Consider the following 19,919-nt stretch of genomic DNA (forward strand, 5'->3'; position numbering starts at 1 on the left):
CTGTGGGATCAAATGTGGCCAATCAGAGTGGAGATCTGTGTTCCTCACACAGCCTTAGGCGCCTTTGTAGATTATTCTGTAAATTGATAATTGTGATAATACAGGTTACAATAGTGTGTCTTATGATATTTATGCTAAAATTGACTTCAATTATTCTATTTTTAGGGTGGTAGACTAGTATGGGCTCGCTTTGGGAACCTCTGGTCTACATAATGATTAAATTGTGTTGCTTCTTCACACCATTATTGTAACACTAAAATAAGTCTAGTTAGTCTAGTTAGTATGTCAAATTTACAGTCATGAACCAGATAAGCCATCATTTCAATAACATCTTAACATCTTAAATCATTTATTAGCTACAACTGCACTGGCACTGCACTCAGTTCGAGTTTAGAGACAACAGAGAAGCAGTACTATGCACAGCTTGTTTGTATCATTACATAAATGGGTTTCACTTGTTTCACACTTCCATGTATTCTGCATTTGTTTTGTCAGTGAATATCAGTTTGACCTCAGCATAAGTCTGTATTCGTACTGTTCATTCATATAAATATTTTACCTGCAGCTCTTGACTCCTCGCCCACGCAGTGATTTCAAAACAGTGGAGCAGAGGTTTTAAGATTGTGGAGGATTAAATAAAAGCATGATTTTTATTTGATAATTATCCACATCTTCACAGGAATAGAGCCTGGTAGAACTGGTTAAGAGCTAATAAATCCAAAAATATCAAGTATTAGTGAAAAGGCGGAATTATTTGGGGGGAAAAAAAAACATATAATTGTGATTTATTGCAGTTGTTTACACTTTGAAAACATCCAGGAGCAACACTTCAGAGCTCAGCAGCGATGAACGCATCAATCGCCAAATATTTATACTTTGATATACCTTTTATACTTTGATCTTTTTTTAAGGCATTTTTTTAGATTAATATTTTATGTTTTACTTCATGATATCCTCTCCACGGCAAGGTAAAATTCTTTATAGTTTTCAATGCATTTTAATGTGAAACTCATTGGTCAATAACGCAATAGTTGCCATAGTATTACTTGATACTGGATGGACACAACTAGAGATCAGTGAAGTATGAAATATAATCTGAAAGTAGAATCACATTCCTTTTTCAGTATCAGTGTTTGTTCAAGTGAGCATCTAGTTTTGCTACTAGTTTTAGTATCAGTCAGAACCTGCATATCAGTTGTATTAACACTGTCCAGGACCAAGCTAAAACCAAATCAAATCTGTAACACAACTGGGACACAACTGGGTCCAAAGCAGAACTAGGGCCAAAGTGAACAATAACTTAAGGCTATGCTAAAAACAGAACTGAACTGGGCTAAGACTTAAATCTAATAAGTTAGTTAAAAATATAATGCTTAATACTGGAGAATATATGATATGATATATTGATCTCACCAGAAGGCCGATGGAGGTGAGGCTGATGTTGAGCTCTTGATTCTGGAGACCAAAGCTCCCAGCAACCTCCACTACAATCTGGAGACAGGTGCAAGGCATTGTGGGTAAAAAGTCTGTCACCACCAACTGCAGGCACTGGAAGGCTGTTCGGATCAAGGACTCCCTGTAGAAAGAAACAAACAAACACAGATCTAATGTAGTGGTGGTTCTTTTGTATCCTACTCTGTGAGTCAAGTCAATTACTGAGATGTAATAATTCTATACGTTAAAATCAAAGAATGAACATCACAGCATATGGTGTTACTGTGTTGTGTCCTCACCCCTGGTCATTGCGTATGGCCCCGATGACCCCCAGCACCAGGGGCCAGCCGGGCCCCAGCCCGTCACCCTGACTTTGCAGGATCTGCAGCACACTCTCCAGCTGCTTCTGTCTGATGTCTGCGTGAAGCACGTTAGACAGCTCCTTCAGAGGGTTCAGGAGCAGGAGCTGCAACCGCTGCAAAAAGAAGACCAGGAAAGAGCTGCATTAGAGAATTACTCAATCACAATCTGACGATATCAACAAATGTGAATAGAGTCAAAAGTTTGAGATCGCAAGTAGATTATTATCGTTGTATTGCCCAGCCCTAGTTAAAGGTGCTGTACCCGATTTTTTTCTCCCAGTACTTATGTAAAATCCCAGTAGAGATATATTGTAAAAGCAGCATCAAAATAAGTTTTAACTCTGCTTTGGCTGCTGAACATTGATAAACTCAACACAGTGAATAATTAATATGCTCAGAATGCATTAGGAAAGGGAAGAATGGGGTTGGATGGCTGCAAACATTTTGAAATGAGCTCTCTATTTTTCACATTTTAAGACAATAAAAATCAGGTACAGCCCCTCTCAACTGTCATCTGTTTGAAATAAAGATTACATCATGACTTTATCTGTGAAGGTAGGTGAGGTCAATGTCTGTTTTTCGAAGCAAATGTGGCATTTCTGTAGCATTTCAAACAGGAAGCAGACATTTCTTATCTATGACAACAAGCCTAGGAAAAGTGACAAAAGACTTTTCAAATGTCACACATTAGATAATGAAATCCTTAACCTGACAAGACCTGGGAGCATGAGACAGTCTACCATATTCAGCTTTAGCCTTTATGAGTCACAGAAATGAACTGTTATGTAACCAACATGCAAACAGCAACAGTTGTACAATGTAAATATAATGTATCTAGGGCATTCTGTAGAGGTTTTAGTAGGGCCGCTCGCTTATCAAAAATATTATAATCACAATTATTTTCCAACATTGTTAAAATGACCTTGTAGAAAAAGTATACACTTAATATATGTTGTTAGGGATGTTTTATTAACCTTTTGTTTTAAAAGCCTGTTATTAGAGAAAAGTCTTTGCTCCAGGTTTTTAGTATCAGAAGGAGTGCACATAACATTTTTACCTAATTGTATTTTCAGTTACAACATATTTGTAATTAAAAATAGTAATTAAATAAGTATCATTAACCAAACTCTATTCAGCTGACAATGGCACAATACAAGTTACCAAATTGTCAGCATTCACAGGAGAAAACACTGCTACATCATAATACAGTATAATCCAATACAAGTGTGAGTTATGGACCTGGTTTTGTGACAGTGGAGGGTCATGCTTGTAGGCCAGACCAGCTTTGATGAGTGAAGTCAGCGCCTCAGCCCCCCACTCCCTCATGCGGGCGTTTGGGTGCTGACAAACCTGCAAAGAAATGGACACAAAGAGATACTAAGCAATTCAATCATTTATTTTTACCATTTCCATAGAGATACATATACTGTAATACAAAAATCTGATTATACGGCCTTGCATACGCACCAGGTGTCTAAATCCTATTATACTGCTCAATGCAAACCTACTTATATCCAACCTAGCAGATGTAAGCACGTTTATAATGCATTTACATCAACGAGTCAAGTATATTCACTCTCTCTGTACCATATATAGAATCCCTGTTCTCTACCATACAGTCACTGTCCCTCCTCCAAGTCTGTACCATATATTCATTATCTCTCCTCTGGACCATATATATTATTCACTGTCACTCCATTGTACCATATATTCACTCTGCCTCCTCTTTCTTCTGACTTGTGTTTTTTTTTTTCTTTAAGTCAGTGGCATTTCCGAACATTTCGAATGGCAAAATCTGTATGTATATTTGGTGTATGACCAAAACAAGGCGCTCTGCAGGATTTATTAAAGTTAAGGTTAGCACATGGTGCACACAAATCATACGGCAGGTCTGAGGCGGCGTACCACATACACACATTTCAAACAAACGCCAAACTGCAAAGGAAAACAACATTTAACTTCATGAAACGTACTGCCCCTTAATATATTTGTTGAATCAGTTGAGCCAAATATGCAGTTAATTTTTAGTTAACAATTGTTGAGGATACACTTTTTAAACTAAACACATCCCAAGTTATCACCACAAGCTCGTTGCTTTAAATATAAAACAGCAGCATAACTTTGGACACAAGTCGCTGCACACCAGCCCAGAGCTGAAGCACTGAGTTCTGGTAACAGCAGCATTCAACGGTGGTAAAGACATGGAAGTACAGACGATACTGTGCCGTCTCTCACATCTGGACAGGCCTGGGGCAGCATTTAACCCTATTCCATGAGTTCATGAGGGAAACCGGGGTGAGGCCACTTCAAGCATGAATATATTGGGGCGTTTCATTGAAAAGACGGAGTCTTTCTGTTGATACATTTATCACCAGCTGCTCGTGTGTACGCCACGATCAGAGCTCTGCGCACAGGTTCATTTACACCAGGCGCCCTCTGCCGTATTCTAAAATATACGCCAAAACATTCACCCTTTTGCAGTGTTAGTAAATGAGGGCCAATGTCTCTACTTAAAATTCTGAATTGGTTTAACATGATTTACATGAATTTATACAAATGTAGGATTTTAGAGGCACTGAATTTGAATATACACAACACAAAAAGACAACATGTATTCAAAGCTAATCATAGACTTGCAAGTGAGTTTAAAGTGCATATGACAGTTTGACTACCAATTTGAATTAAACATAGTTAAAATAACTGCAGTCATGATTTTGCTAAAAATGGTACCTGCTTTTCCCTAATTTGACAATTTTACTGAAGTTTCGGGTTGGACATGGGCAGCAGATGTGAAATATGTAGAGGTAATTGCATAACCATGTTGTAAACAAGGGGAGGTGGTGTAAAACTAAATATTTACCACAGATACAATTCACCACACGAAGTAATGATTAGAAAATCTTATAACCTCATATGCACTTAAAGATTTCTCTTCACTTTACAACACAGAGCACGGACTGCGGATCAAAGTGCGGCAAAGCAAAAATATTGTGCATTACCTGTTTACATTTATACTGAATGACCTTTGAATTCAAAATGCTAAAGCTACATGGATAGGGAACAGTCTGCAGGGATTGGAAAAGCTGATGATTATGAATGAAGATCGAGGCTTACCTTCTGCAAACAGACAGGAGCGCAGAGAGAGAGGAGATAAATAGAACATATAAGGAGACGTCCAAATATACAAAGGACCAAGGCATAACTCAAAGATAATGTGAATATGTGTCATTATTTTTGTAATATATAGTTAATTAGTGATTAGACCCCAATTAGACCCCAGGGATAATAGCTACAGCTTGACTGCACCAGTGGGGACACAAAATAAACAATATAAGTTATGGAGTCATTAAAGCATTAAGTTTTTATTTGAATGAAGACAATGCTGTGTCATATCCTCAGTTAAAAGTACATTATGTAACTTTTCTGGTGTAGGCGCCAATTTGTCTCCATGGAGAAGTTAAAGCTGTGCCAGAAATATTCCAGAGTGGCACGGAACGCATGATCTACCTTACATTTTTTTTTCAATTACAGGTGTTTTTATTGACACAAACATACACTGAAAAACATGGACCTGTAATATGCCTGCCGTAACCTGCTTGTCTCCACGTAGATAGATGATGTTATTGCCATATTGCGGAACATTTCAGCCAAAGGAATAACAGCTCTATGAAAACAAGCAGGTGACGGCTCTTCTCCAGAAAAGCTAAATAGTGCGCTTTTAAAATAAACAACAAAAAGTGACAACAATGTACAACTACGCTAACATGACTTGCTCACTGTTTTATTATACTGATCGGACTTTTTCACTCTACTGTGGATTAAAATTAGAGAAAATTAGCTTTGCTTTATGTATACTGCAGAATCAAAAATTGTTAGGTTTACAAATGTCTCAGTAGGAGGTTCTTAAGGGTGTAATTGAAATGAAAAGTGTGCACCTCGAGTAGATGTCCCGTTAGTGGCCTCCACAGAATCTCAATGCGGTCCATGTTGACTAAACCTGTCTCCAGCAGTTTGGCCACAGCAAACAAAGATGGCTCCTAACGAGAAAAAGCGAGTTATAACATTTTTGAAAAGAAAGTTCTTGCTACTGTTACCTACTCTGATCGGTAACACTTATTCAAGGCTCTGTACCTCATGTTTACTGTCTTAAAAAACGTGAAAAAAGAACCAGATCATTTTAAACAGTGTGCAGTGGTCCAAAGTTATTCCTCACTGCCCTTAGGCATTCCAAGCATCCTAATTATTCACAGCGATGATTTTATAAGTATTTTTCCAGAGACCAGTGCACAGTTTTGCCCTGATCAGACAATAAAATGCTTTCTAATTAGATGCAGACCATAAGCAGCAGAGATATTTTGACCTCAAGAGCTGCTTATACAATATATCGGTGCTGGGGCAAGACAAAGTTTGCTCAAATTCATAGGAAAGAAATCTGGGACAGGAGCTCTAATATGTGCTTCCTAAACTAAATGTGCTATTAAAATGTCTACTATTATATCTTGTACTACTATTATTTAAGCTATTACTCATTTACCTTGTTGTTTCCATAGGCCATTTCCATTGCTTCCAATGAGAGTGAGCAGAGTGCATTGATCAGGTGATGCAGAGACACATCATCAAGGTATCTAGAAATAAAAATACAAAATAGTAAGATCAATAAATCAACCCTCTTTTTGTGGTCAAATCGTAAATCACAAATATGGCCACAAACTAATTAAAGTCTTAATTTACCATAGGTTTTGAGGGCAAACTAAAATGAAAGATAATTTTAAAGACACTGTACTTTGTCTTCCAAATACAACAGTTACTCTAAAAATCTATTATCTGTCACCAGGTGCTTTTGATGATCAAATGTATTTAGTGCATGTAAACACATACGAAAAATCAGATCTAATCACTGAGTTGTCAGATAATTGTAGTTATCTGATTTGTACTGGCTATGTAAATGTTCCCAGTGTTACTTACTGTGAGCTCTCAAACAGTCTGGAGAGGATGTTGGAGATCACAGGTAAATCTGTCATCACTGCAGTCGTCAGCACCTGAACAACAACATGTCACGGAGAATGTGTGTTAAAACAGGCTGTTCAACTGTTAGTATGATATGTTAAGTAAGGTTTCATGAGATACGGAGAATGAGACATCAACACTGATTACATTGAATGGATAATTACACATTTTTTACAGGGAAATCAAGGTTACATACTGTACTTGGACCCTCAACAGCTCGACCAGGTTTTAAGGCACCGCCCACTGCAGGTTTCAGACCAAGAATCCACACTAAATGCTGAAAGAGAAACAAGATAAATCATAAGTACAAAAGCAATTATGTCTAAATGATGTAACAAAATGGAAATAGCAGTACTGGAAAAAAGATTGCTGCTACTACTATTGATGTCACTTAGCACTTTGACAAGTTAAATTTGTTACTTCTACTACTACTGCTGCTACTTCCACTACTACAGCACCGGTGCTATCAGGGCTGTGCAATTAATCTAACTTTTATCAAGATGCAGAGAGATTCAGTCATCTCCATGTCAGTGATAATCCAAAAAATACAATTGATCAATGGAAAAACAATATTAATATAAACTGATTTGTTAAAAAAACAAAAAACAAACACACATGCACACATTATTTTGGGGAATGCATGTGTGTTTATTTCTGTATATGGTGTAGGTTGCAGTACCTGTAGTGTGGCCAGTACGAGCTGCCAGGATGAGCCCAAAACAGCTCCGTGACAGTGGGCCAGGTTCAACAGGGTCCGCATGCACTGGATGTTCTTGGCAGTCAGCTAAAAGAGAGAGATGGAGGGTGACAAAACAGGGAAGAGGGAGAGAAAAAGAGAGGGAGAAGAGGGAAGAAAGGAGGTAGGGGGAGAGAGAAGAGGAGACAAACAAGAGAGAAAGCAAAACAGAGAGGAGGGTGGAGAAGAAAGACGAGAAAGGGTGTGACAGAGAAAGACACGAAAAGGAAAGAGGGAGTGGAGAGAGGGTCGGTGTGGTGGAGAGCGAGAAGGATAGAGAGATGATAAAGACAGAAGCAGTGAAACAAAAAAGGGGGGAGAGAGGGGGAGATATAGGACAAGAGAGAAAGGGAGCGATGATGGGGGTGAGCAGAAGAAGAAGCAGTGAGAAAGAGAAGAGAGAAAAGATGGAGAGAGTGTCAGAGGGAGGAGAGAGATTGACAAGATGGGAGGAGAGAGATAGAGAGAAAGGGGGAGATAAAGGGAGAAGGAGGGGGAAGTGAAATAGGAAGTGAGAAGGGATAGAGGAGAGAGAGAGAGTTAAGAGGAGAAAGTAGTTGAGAGAGTGATAGAAAGGAAGAGAGGGGGGCAGTAAGATAGGGGAAAAGGTGGCGTGCGAAGGGAAGAAAGCGGATGAGAGAAATGAGATAAAAGAGGGGGAGAGTGAGAGAGTGAGACAGAGACAGAGACAGAGACAGAGAGAGAGAGAGAGAGAGAGAGAGAGAGAGAGAGAGACACACAGAGACAGACAAAGTTATACCACTCTGAAACTACAGCTGTCAGCTCCACTCGTCCAAACGTCTTCATTATTTCTGGTTAATGTCAAACAGCAGCAGAGAATGGGACTGTCACACATGCATTATATATAACCTGTGACGCCCGCGGCTTAGTCTGGACTGGGATATATTCTGTTTTGGGCCACCCTGGATGACTTCATAAAACCTGTCTTAATATAGCTATTTTCTCACACACAATGCCACACGGCTCTTCACCAGACATTTTCCGGACAGCCCGTTTGTGTGAATATCTGCACCAACCTCGCCCTCTCTGGACAATAGATGGTTTAACCACGGTGTGCATCAGGTACGCTAATCAGTCCAACTGCCGTGTACATGCAAAACGCACATAAAAGAGACACAAGCAACCAAGATGACTTCTGACTCCAAGGCATTTCAGCATCGGCTGCACCATCAGCTCTACTGTAGTGATTTGCCACTTCTTTTTTACTACCAGTGCTTTGGAAACAACTCATTATTTTGTCTTTTTAAAATAAGCTCTCAGGCTAATGAACGTTAGATTATTATCAAACGCCATATATGTACAAATACACAGTCTGTCCTGCACAAAGAGTTTACTGTATCTCCAGCGTAGGCAGCATACGCATTTCCTACATGCCACCCTGCTCCTTGTCATGATAAATAAGAACGTCAGCTAAAGAGCTTCTTTAACATTTTCTCTGCCTCAAAATCGCAAATTACGGCACACGTTGCAAAATACCTCTGGGTTAGTGATTTTTCCACATGGACCCTTCCTGTGGGTTACATACTTTTTATGCAGAAGCCTGCATGTGCATAGGCCTGTCACAATAACACATTTTTTACTGCTATACATTGCTAGTAAATACAGACGATAAACAATAATACTGAAACTTGCATGCAGCTCATTTACTCAGGTGTGTGAATCCGTATACGGCCAACAGCCTGCTATGGCAGTCTGATAAGGGGGTACTTAATGTGGGAAGTTTAAGAGCCACTGATCTAAAACAGTACATTTTCAACTCAACCCTTCCAGCTATAGGATGGAGTGATGTCATCTGTGTTCATGGTGTAACTGTACAGTCTCTGTGTGTAACAGGTAAAACAGGACTAATGTCTCTCACCACCACAGTGCCCTGGGGCTGAGCTGACAGAGGCTGCCCCACTGCCACCACCTGCTGGTGGGACTCACTGGAGGGGCTGATGATCTGCACATTCTGACCCTGGATGGAGTAGGCTGCAAACACACAAGAACATGACCGATACTGTTAGTTATCACACCTACAGCAGCAGTGGGAAGTAACAAGTAAAAGTAAAGCACTTGAATAAAATCTGTAAGTATCTGTACTTCAACTACACTTTACAATGGACACTTTATTATCCTTACTACTTGAGAACAGATATCTACTCCACTACAATTTTTAACTAGACTGAAAAATACTTTTTTTTGATAATAGAATGTAATTTCTCCACATAATAGCAATTTATTTTTTACCATGTGGTCTTATCAAGAACATTTTAAAACTATTGTTTATCTGTGCATATGACTGGGAGGTTTTTATTCTGCACTCTTCTCTTTTAATGTCAATTTTAAGATAATTAATTTTTGATTTGTTGTATTGTGATTTTAATATCTTTCTTATTCTGTAAAGGACATTGAATAACTTTGTGTATGAATTGTGCTATACAAATAATCTTGCCTTGCCTATTCAGAAAAGGTCCACTTTGGCCCCATTTATGTGATTTATTAGTTTTAGTATATAAATTACTGTATTGCTTGTTACAGATCACCATTCTCTATCTGCCCAGCTTTATGAAATTAAACTTTCTGAATGGCAAAGTAAAGTTAATGTGACATAAATCTAGATATTGCTAATATACTATGTGGGACAACCTTCTTCGTTGTTTTAACAGCTAAAATTCTTTCAATGTTAATGTGTACACTGCCCCTAGACACTTGCTGAAAATGCAGAAATGAACATGCAAAATGAGGGATTATAGTTTAGGGCAATGGGGACGGCGTCTGGCAGCACTTTACATGGTGAAGTGTAGCAGCAGCTCGTTTGTGTGTATAACCATACGGGAGCAGACGAGCATTCATTAGTCCAACAGAATAAATAAGCATAAAGACTGGAGGCCTGGCTCAGGGCTGAAGGGAATTAATGGTGTTGAGAAGAGAAAGACCAAATCAAATCATTTATTCGTTTAATATTAAGTAATTTAAGAGAAAATTATTATAATTTTCTTATACATCAGCCATAACTCTTGGCCTTAACCATGAAAAAATAATAACAATTGTCATGCTTCACATGTAGCTCTAAAGGTGGGCAATGTATCAAATTATCGAGAATATTGTGAATGTTGGTATTGTTTATGATAAATATAGCAAAATGCTGCAAAAAGAGCAAAAAAAGTGAACAACCTTATGCTGTAATCTCCCAGACAGGGTATAAAACTTATTTTTAGGCTACACAATATAACAATATAACACAAAACAATAGCACTTGGGCCTGTCATTCTAAAAGATTTTGAAGTGTGATATGAATCTTCAGAAAATATTGCAATTGATGGTGATTTTAGGAGCATAGAAAATGCTACTGAGCCATATTGTAGATAAAAAAGTAGATAATAAAGGATCAATAAAGATAAATCATTATTCTACAGCACAAATGTTTCACAAATTAAGAAAAGGTACCTCAAAAATGTACATATGATAAATACTGAGCCCAAAAAATACTGTCTCTTTAATTATTCAATGATAAACTGATACAGTAATTATTGTGATAGGCCTACTTACAACCATGTGGTTTTATATCTGTTCTTATAGATCAAGATCATTCTAAAACTCCATTTCAGTTTTGGTATTTTCAGTATTCAGTAATATCAATAGTTCACAATACAACAGAGTGATAAAGTACCTTTGCTGGAAATGCTGCTGGCGTTGGTGGTGAGGACTGTGAGTGCGTAGTGAGGGGGCAGAGAGGCTTTACAGATGGCCGTGATGAACGCATCTCGTGGAGTGACCAAACCCAGACGACCGCACAGAGATGCCATGGTCAGTTCTGCCTTCAAAATGTTCTCTGTCGCCGTCTCATCCGTGCTGAAGGGGAAGTGGTGCACAAAATTAACATAACATTCTCTATTTCAATTACATTACACCTATCCATTAGAAATCCAATGAAATATAAGCCACAGTATTGTATAAATGATATTACCTGGCATCTAGCAGCAAAGATAATGCTGCCAAAAGACCACACCAGCACGCACTGACCATCTCCTCCCACACCAAGTGAGCTCCTGAAACACAACAAAGGATTCATGTGGACTCAGTAGTTGTCATTTGTCACAGATAAATTTAACATAAACGTTATTAGAGAAAGTGAAAGTAATTAAATGCTGCAGCGGTGACCTCTGAGTCAAATACGTACATTAATAATCTGTCTACATTGCCTTTACAATTACCATAAGATAACAGCCTTTCTGAGTACCACCTGGACTACTGTATAGGCCTGTATTAGGGCGAAACCAGGTATGAAAGTAGACTAAACTATGGAAACTTTGTTCTAAGTAATGATTTACATAGAGCCATAAACATCAATACATTTGTCTCTCTTGAACCAATAATCAAATGTGTAGAGGGTCTTACTCTACAGTTTGAGTACCACTGCCCCAAAGCCTCTAAACACCTCTATTTTCACCTGTAGGAGGTTCCCACTCCTGGTCTGGGTGAGCCTCTCTGAACTCAGCTGCAGACTGGTCCTCTGCAGACAGCTCTCTCTCGATCATGGTGGTGATGCCTCGCACCAGGTCCAGCAGAGCACTGAAGGCCACAGACATGGCATAGCCCTCTGGGATGGAAGGGGGCTCCACTTTGTCCAGCATTTCAAGACTAGTGCAGGACAAAAAAGAAACAGTTCTTATATGGAGTAATCTCATTTTCATTTGAAGGGCTAAGTGACAGTCAAAGCCAATAACAATAGCTTTGTTTTAGTAGATTTAAAGGTGCACTATGGAACTTTTCTAATTTGCTTGTCTCTAAGATGTTGTTGCTTGATGAATGTTTCACAATATGGCATTACAATTATTTATTTCCATGGAGACCACCAAGAGGTGAAGTTACAGGTCACAGATCTCATTATAACATACAACAAAATTTTTATAAGCTGAAGCATAATATAATATCAACTAGCATTACTACTACCACCTATTGTATGTTGTTAAAAAAAAAAATCATACTACTTATAACTACAACTATTATAACAATTACTATTCAGCTATTGATTTTACTTTTCTTTATGCAACAGGGTAAAAGCTGTTCACATTCTAGAGGAATGGTGATCTAAAATCAAAAAGGGATTTCACTGTAATTATGGTATCAAAAAAACATGAAAAATGTTCTCACAATAATTGTAACCCTGAAATTTGATCTTGTGACATCTATAGTGTGCAGTTACGTACTATGTGGCCTTGGCGCTTCCCTGCACACTGACAGGCAGTAGGGGGATCCAGGTGCCACGGTATTCAAACGCTGCCTGAGTGGTGAGGTTCCCACTGGACCCTCCTACTCCAGGACCACCCTGGACTGAACCCTGTGGACCTGCGCCTGAGCCACCTACAAATAGAGACAGGGGGAAATATAAAGGCTTTATATTACTTTGATTATAAAATAAAGACAGTGTTCAAACACTGTTGAAACTATGCCATTCAAGCTCTATTAATACTAGTAAAATGTATTGTTTATTCCCTTTCGGTTAGTGTCTAGACCTGATTTTTTCATGTATCTTCATGTATATTGTTATTACATTGAACAAAATGAGACCACTGTGTACCATTTGCATCTAATTATAAATGAAATGTTGACATATTACTTATTTTTAGCTTTACTGTGATGGCAAAGCTCCACTCTTGCATCTGAAAGTGGGAAAAAGCACTTATAAACTCTTGAAAAATTAGGAAGCTAAGAATGTGTTAGGAAAGTAAGGAATCATTTTGGACTACTTCAGACAGCGATTTATATTTGAATAATTAAATCATCAAATTCCTATTTTTAACAAATGTAAGAGTTAACATTTGAAAGAAGACTAAAATATAAAACCAAAATGCATTTCAGAACATGCAGGCATAATTATATGATTGTTATATAAATAGTTGCAGCCTTTGCCATTTGCAGATTCTGAACATTCAATTCATTCATTCATTTTGACGTTCACTTTCTGTGTTAATTTATATGTCTAAAAAAACAATGTGTCTTAAAGCACACACCAAATAACCATCAACAAAAGGTCCATGGTAAAGAAGAAACTTTAAATTTTAGTAACAGTTTCTAGTATTTCTTACCTGCTGGTGCATTGATGGCTGCAGCGTTGCCTGCGTTAGGGATGATGAAAAGTGACTGGATGAAGGAGCCCAATGCGTTTACGATGTCCCGGAAAACTTTGGTGGAGTGCTGCTTCATGTCATAGGACTGGCAAAAGGAACTGCACAAGAGAAAACTGGCTGAATTTCATGATATTTAAATGTTGTTCCATATTCCAGGCTACAATCCCATGTCAACTGAATGCACAGTAGTACAGCTTACCGTAATAAATGTGGCTGCACACAGAGCCTGTGCACAGACTCTACAGCCACAGCTCGGAGCCACTGCGGCTTCTCTCCATCAAGAAACTTGACCAAAAGTGACAAGAAGATCTCACACTCTGTTACCTGGAAAACATTAAAGGAAAAATAGAGTTAGTGGGCCTACAGGTTTTTTATTAATTATATTGCATTGGTCAAAACCACCAAAACAAATATTGGGGTTGGTAGAAAAAAATAAAATATGTTAGTGAGAAACATGGCAAATGAAAATCTGCTGCATACTTAAATGAAATGTCACTATGAAGGGGTGGAGGCAGCAGAGAATTAGTCCTTCTGTTGTAAACAGGAACTCAATTGACCCACTTCTGTTATTGAGTTGTTTTAGATCAATATCGCAGTTTACAATTAATAAAATGTAAAATAAAGACCCATGTCTTCCTTTAATTTCATGCATTGAAAGAATTGGGATGTGCTCCTGAAGAGCACATCCCAATTGTCAGAGCAAGAAAACAACTGGGGTTTTAATTCAACTCTTATACACTGTATAACTAAGTGGTAGGGCTCTGTTAATGTTAAAGCATTAACGCATGCAATTAATCAAGACAACGCATCATCCACAAATTAAACCAGATTAATCACATGGTCTGTTTTGACTAATCACGTACGTAAATTGATCTGGGAGGCTTCGCTGACAGGAGAAATGCTGCGCTCAGGAGCTATGCTCATTAAATGTGCTTACAGTTATACATAAAATCCATCAGTCCTCCTCACACAGACGATTGCAGATTGGTTGGTGGCTGTTTACGAGCGCGGAGCCAGAAATGCGGTATGGCTATTAGAAATCAAATCACAGACACTACGTAGATCGAGTTGAACACCATGCGCTTCATGAGGAAAATAAAGGTAACATGTAAGTGCCAAAATGGGGCCTAGAATAGGCAAAATATTTCACCAAACTGCTACAGAACACTGGCCTAGCCCAAAGGAGCAACGTGGGGCCATCCACGCGTGGACCCATCACCCACTGAAGGATCCATAAAGGGCCGGTGTATGGAGACATGGGCGGCAGTCGAAGGCGGGGGCATCGACGACCGGATCTCCAGACAAGGAGACTGGCTCTGGGGACATGTCACCTCACTGGGGGGAAAGAGCCTGAGCTAGTGCGGGAGGTTGAGCGTTACCGACTAGATATAGTCGGCCTCACCTCCACACATAGCTTGGGCTCTGGAACCCAATTCCTGACACCTGGAGGGGTGTGATTGGGAAGAATGGCCTCCCTGATCTGAACCCGAGGTCGATGATCGACTTTGATGTCATGTCACCTGACCTCAGGCTACATGTCTTGGACACTCGGGTGAAGAAAGAGGCAGAGCTGTCAACCGATTACCACCTGGTGGTGAGTTGGATCCGCAGGCGGTGGAGGAAGCCGGATAGACCTGGCAGGCCCAAGCGTATCGTGAGGGTCTACTGGGAACAGTAGAGCCCTCTGTCAGGGGGGTCTTCAACTCGCACCTCCGGGACATGGACTCCGAGTGGGCCATGTTCTCCACCTCTATTGTCGATGCGGCTGCTCGTAGCTGTGGTCGTAAGGTCTCCGGTGCTTGTCGTGGCAGCAACCCCACAACCTGGTGGTGGACACCAGAAGTAAGGGATGCCGTCAGGCTGAAGAAGTAGTGCTATCGAGCCTTGTTGGCTCATGGGACTCCTGAGGCAGCTGACGAAGAAATTCTGGCAAACCGTCCGACGCCTCAGGAGTGGGAAGCAGTGCTTCACCAACACTGTTTATAGCGCAGGCAGAGAGCTGCTGACCTCGACTGGGGTGTCGGCCGGTGGAAGGAATACTTTGAGGATCTCCTCAATCCCACTGTCACGTCTTCCGAGGAGGAAGCAGAGAATGGGAACCTGGGGGCGGACTTGTTCATCACCCTGTCTGAAGTCACCGAGGTGGTTGGCAATCTCCTCGGTGGCAAGGCTCCGGGGGTGGATGAGATCCGTCCCGAGTACCTCAAGTCTCTACAACATCAAGTGGTGGTGAGGGACAGTACCGCTCGATTGGCCGACCGGGGTGGTAGTCCCTCTGTTTAAGAAGGGGATCGGAGGGTGTTTTCCAATTATAGGGGAATCACACTCCTCAGCCTTCCCGGTAAGGTCTATTCCAGGGTACTGGAGAGGAGAATCTGACTGATAGTCGAACCTCAGATTCAGGAGGAGCAGTGTGGTTTTCGTGCCGGTCGTGGAACTCTGGACCAGCTCTATATACTCTAGGATTCATGGGAGTTTGCCCAACCAGTCCACATGTGTTTTGTGGATCTGGAGAAGGCATTCGACCATGTCACTCGTGGTGTCCTTTGGGGGACAGGAGTATGGGATGCAAGGGCCTTTACTAAGGGCTGTCCAGTCCCTTCTAGGCGCAGTCAGGGACCGGAGGGGGTCTGGTTCAGGAACCACAGGATATCATTGCTGCTGTTTGCAGATGATGTTGTCCTGATGGTTTCATTGAGCCAGGACCTGCAGCAGGCACTGGGGCGGTTTGCAGCCGAGTGTGAAGCGGCTGGGATGAGAATCAGCTCCTCCAAATCAGAGACCATGGTTCTCAACTGGAGGCTTGCCCTCTCCGGGTGGGTGGTGAGTCCGTGCCTCAAGAGTTCAAGTATCTCGGGGTCTTGTGCATGGGTTAGGGACGGATGGAGCGCGAGATTGAGAGGCGGATCAGACACCTCTCTAGGGAGGTGCTCTGGGCATGTCCCACCAGGAGGAGAACCTGGGGAAGACCCAGGAAATGCTGGAGGGACTATGTCTCTCGGCTGGCCTGGGAACAACTTAGGGTCCCACCCAAGGAGCTGAAGGATGTGTCTGGGGTGCGGGAAGTCTGGGAGTCCCTGCTTAGACTGCTGCCCCCATAACCCGGCCCTGGACAAGCGGAAGAAAATGGATGGATGTTTAAAAATGCTTCAAATTAGAAAAGTTTAATTACATATAATAACATTAAAATCAGCATGCAGCGCTATTAATTGTGGTTAATCATATTTCAAAGTGTGATTGATCTGATCAATTTTTTTATCATTTGACAGCATTACTAATTGGCCATGGTAGGCAAAAGGTTAGATTGTGAACCAGAACGACCCCTGAATGAACTTAACCTGACACCAGAAATACTTCCCGCATTTTAAAAGCCAAGCATATAAATAGACACATTTTAATTTCAAGGGATTTACTGAATGCTCATGAAAGAAGGAGCAGATGAAAAAGCTAATCTTTTTAAGGGCCTGGAGCAGAACTGTAACAAAACTGAAGCACTAATCCAGTCAGACGAGATCAATTAGGAGCAGCTGTGTTGTGTCCAGGAAAATAATTTAATGTTATGTTTATAAGATTAATGTATATGCCTATAAAAATGGAGATGTAACATTGCTTTGCATTACTTGCTCAGGTCTCTTCTCTGGCTCCTGTGGCTCAGAGAAAAGACTTTAAAGCAGCTCTGCTTGTGAACAAGTCTCTCCATGGCCTACAACCAAAGTACTGTATTTTCCGGACTAAAAGTTGCACTTTTTTAATACTTTGTCCGGAGGTGTGACTTATACGTGAAATATATAATTTCACATCTTTGTTATTGTCACACTGACAACTGCGCGAGGGCACTCTAGGCTTGTGTACCAGTAAGGCAGCCATCTACTTCCAGAGCAGCGCTTCATCGACTAACGGAGCAACTTATATATGTTTTTTTCTTCATTATTATGCATTTTTTTGCTGGTATGACTTGTACTCCGCAGCGATGTATAGTCCGGAAAATACGGTACATCTCCGACGTGTTAGTGCCATATGAACCATCTCACACTCTGAGGACTTCAGGGACCGGCCTCCTGCTGGTGCCAGAGTCAGGACTAAGTCAGGCCTAAACCAGGACTAAACCCGGTGAACTAGTTTTATGCAGCTAAAACCTGGAACAGTCTTCCTGAAGATGTGAGACAGGCCTCTACTTTGTCTATGTTAAATCCAGGTTCAAAACAGTTCTGTTTTGCTGTGCATATGACTGAAAGGTTTTTATTCTGCACTCTTCTTTTTAAATGTTCATTTTCTGATGATTATTTGTGATTATTTACATTTTGATTTGTTTGTATTGTGATTTTAATGTCTTTCTTATTCTGTAAAGCACTTTGAATTACTTTGTGTACAAATTGAAAAGCATAAAAAGCAATTAAAAAACTCAATTCAATTCATTTTTTCCATAGCCCAAAATCACAATAGCAGTCGCCTTGCAGAGAATCAATAATCGATTATAATTGAAAATAAAAGAGTGGTGAAATGAATGGTTATTTTCAGATAGCATAGTAGTGGTATCAATAATATTAACATCTCCATAGAAACACAACCCACCCCCCACCAGAAAAGTTACACCTTTAATGGGTGATCTTTGGGTGTGTGAGAAATAATAATAATGCCTTAAACTTGGATTGCACATTAAATGCTGAACAAGGTCACACAACAGCTACAATATAGTCATTATTCATTCACGCCACACTCTGTGGTGGCTTTTTCATTCAATCCCTAGTTCAATATGTGCAGACTTTCTATTTAGATATTTTGTTTAGAAACTAGTGTTACCGGAGCTGGTTTGAATGTTTATGTGTGTTGTACCAGTAGACTGTAGAAGTGCTTGATGAGCACAGACACGACCCTGAGCAGCCTCATGCAGATGGGGAAGTAGGGCTTCTCAACGGGGGCGGGGCAGGCAGCACTGGCGCTGCCCTGACGAAACTTTATGTTTGGAGAAAAGAGCTTTATGACCAGAGGACACACACGTTCCTTCAACAGGAAACTGAACTCCTGGTGCTGCAGAGAAGAAATCAGATGAAACAGACATTAAATTTTAATAGTACTTTGTTAGCCTTTCTGACCGCCAGAGACGATTTATCAATCGTCCGGGATTCATAGAACCATAGTTACAAACATATTACATACTATTGTTATTATCGATTATTAATAATTAATAATAAAAATGACACGTGACTGAAATGTCTATATATCTAAATATATGTCAGCACTTTGAACAGACCTGTAGAAAAACTCCTGGAAAGTCATTGAGGACAGACTCAAGCAGCTCCAGGCCAAACGTCCGAGTCATTTCAGTCATGCCCACCAGCCAGTAGGGGGCATCTGCATTCACCAGCTGACACAAATCCTGCAGTGACATGTACAGAGACAACAGTAAGGCTTTGTTTAATTCACACATTTATATAACAATAGGCTGAGATTGAGCATGCTATTGAGCTATAGTGGCCTTAATCTTATCCATGGGTCTCAATGGTGAAAAATTAGGACCATTGCCATAGCAATTAACAAATTAAAACACAATATTATAACTTTTTTTGAAAGTCCTTAAAATGTTCTAGTCACATTGTGTTATATATGAGCACAATGGTTTTAAAATATACTAATACAACCTAAACGTCTGTCTTACTGAGCAGATGGAAGTGGACATATACCAAGAGAAGGCTGCCCCCTGGTGGTCATACCTGAAACAGCATGTATGCGTCTTTTGCACTGGGTCTGAGAGTACTGACAGACCGGCGGTTGGTGTTTCCCTGGACAGGAGGAGGCTGCTCCACAATGCCTACAAGAAATCACAAACACTAATAGCAAAATATATTTTAAAAGGCAACTGGAATTTCTTCTACAACAACTCTTCTCTGTGCATAAGAGAGGGTACATTGGTGCAACCATGTAGCCATGTCTTTCCAAGCAGAACAGGACATTATGGGGACAAGATGGTCTTTATTACAGAAAGATAAAGAATAACTAATTTGTCACATCTATTCCTCAGATCTAAACTTTGTGTATAATTTTGAAATGCAATTAGATTTTCCTCTGACCTTTAAACCTCTCATCCTCGGCGACCATGCGTTCAAACACCACAGTGACCACCTGTCTGACAGTGGCAGCCGCTGTGTTGTTTGTGATGTTATCTTTGGTGAAGTGCAGTCGGAAACACAGAACGATGGCCTGGGAAATAATAAAAAAGCGTGAACCAAAAGTGTGAACCTTGAGAAA

At 40.3% G+C, this 19,919-nt stretch overlaps 1 protein-coding gene across 2 annotated transcripts in view; it reads right to left on the minus strand.

Annotated features, from left to right (window-relative positions):
• mon2 (MON2 homolog, regulator of endosome-to-Golgi trafficking) overlaps positions 1-19,919 on the minus strand; it is a 46,406-nt gene that overhangs the window by 17,013 nt on the left and 9,474 nt on the right. For both annotated transcript variants that reach the window (XM_033967481.2, XM_033967479.2), the window contains exons 5-23: positions 19,742-19,871; positions 19,385-19,482; positions 18,925-19,050; positions 18,507-18,701; positions 13,873-13,997; positions 13,632-13,771; positions 12,753-12,906; positions 11,993-12,183; positions 11,510-11,591; positions 11,213-11,394; positions 9,419-9,531; positions 7,483-7,587; positions 7,000-7,080; positions 6,762-6,835; positions 6,331-6,421; positions 5,732-5,833; positions 3,036-3,146; positions 1,734-1,909; positions 1,414-1,576 (exon numbers count right to left, since the gene is read on the minus strand). In XM_033967481.2, the coding sequence (XP_033823372.1) occupies positions 1,414-1,576; positions 1,734-1,909; positions 3,036-3,146; positions 5,732-5,833; positions 6,331-6,421; positions 6,762-6,835; positions 7,000-7,080; positions 7,483-7,587; positions 9,419-9,531; positions 11,213-11,394; positions 11,510-11,591; positions 11,993-12,183; positions 12,753-12,906; positions 13,632-13,771; positions 13,873-13,997; positions 18,507-18,701; positions 18,925-19,050; positions 19,385-19,482; positions 19,742-19,871 (2,439 nt within the window). The remainder of the gene's footprint in view (positions 1-1,413; positions 1,577-1,733; positions 1,910-3,035; positions 3,147-5,731; positions 5,834-6,330; positions 6,422-6,761; positions 6,836-6,999; positions 7,081-7,482; positions 7,588-9,418; positions 9,532-11,212; positions 11,395-11,509; positions 11,592-11,992; positions 12,184-12,752; positions 12,907-13,631; positions 13,772-13,872; positions 13,998-18,506; positions 18,702-18,924; positions 19,051-19,384; positions 19,483-19,741; positions 19,872-19,919) is intronic.

The sequence above is a fragment of the Periophthalmus magnuspinnatus genome, chromosome 6, assembly GCF_009829125.3.
Source record: "Periophthalmus magnuspinnatus isolate fPerMag1 chromosome 6, fPerMag1.2.pri, whole genome shotgun sequence".
Classification (NCBI taxonomy): domain Eukaryota; kingdom Metazoa; phylum Chordata; class Actinopteri; order Gobiiformes; family Gobiidae; genus Periophthalmus; species Periophthalmus magnuspinnatus.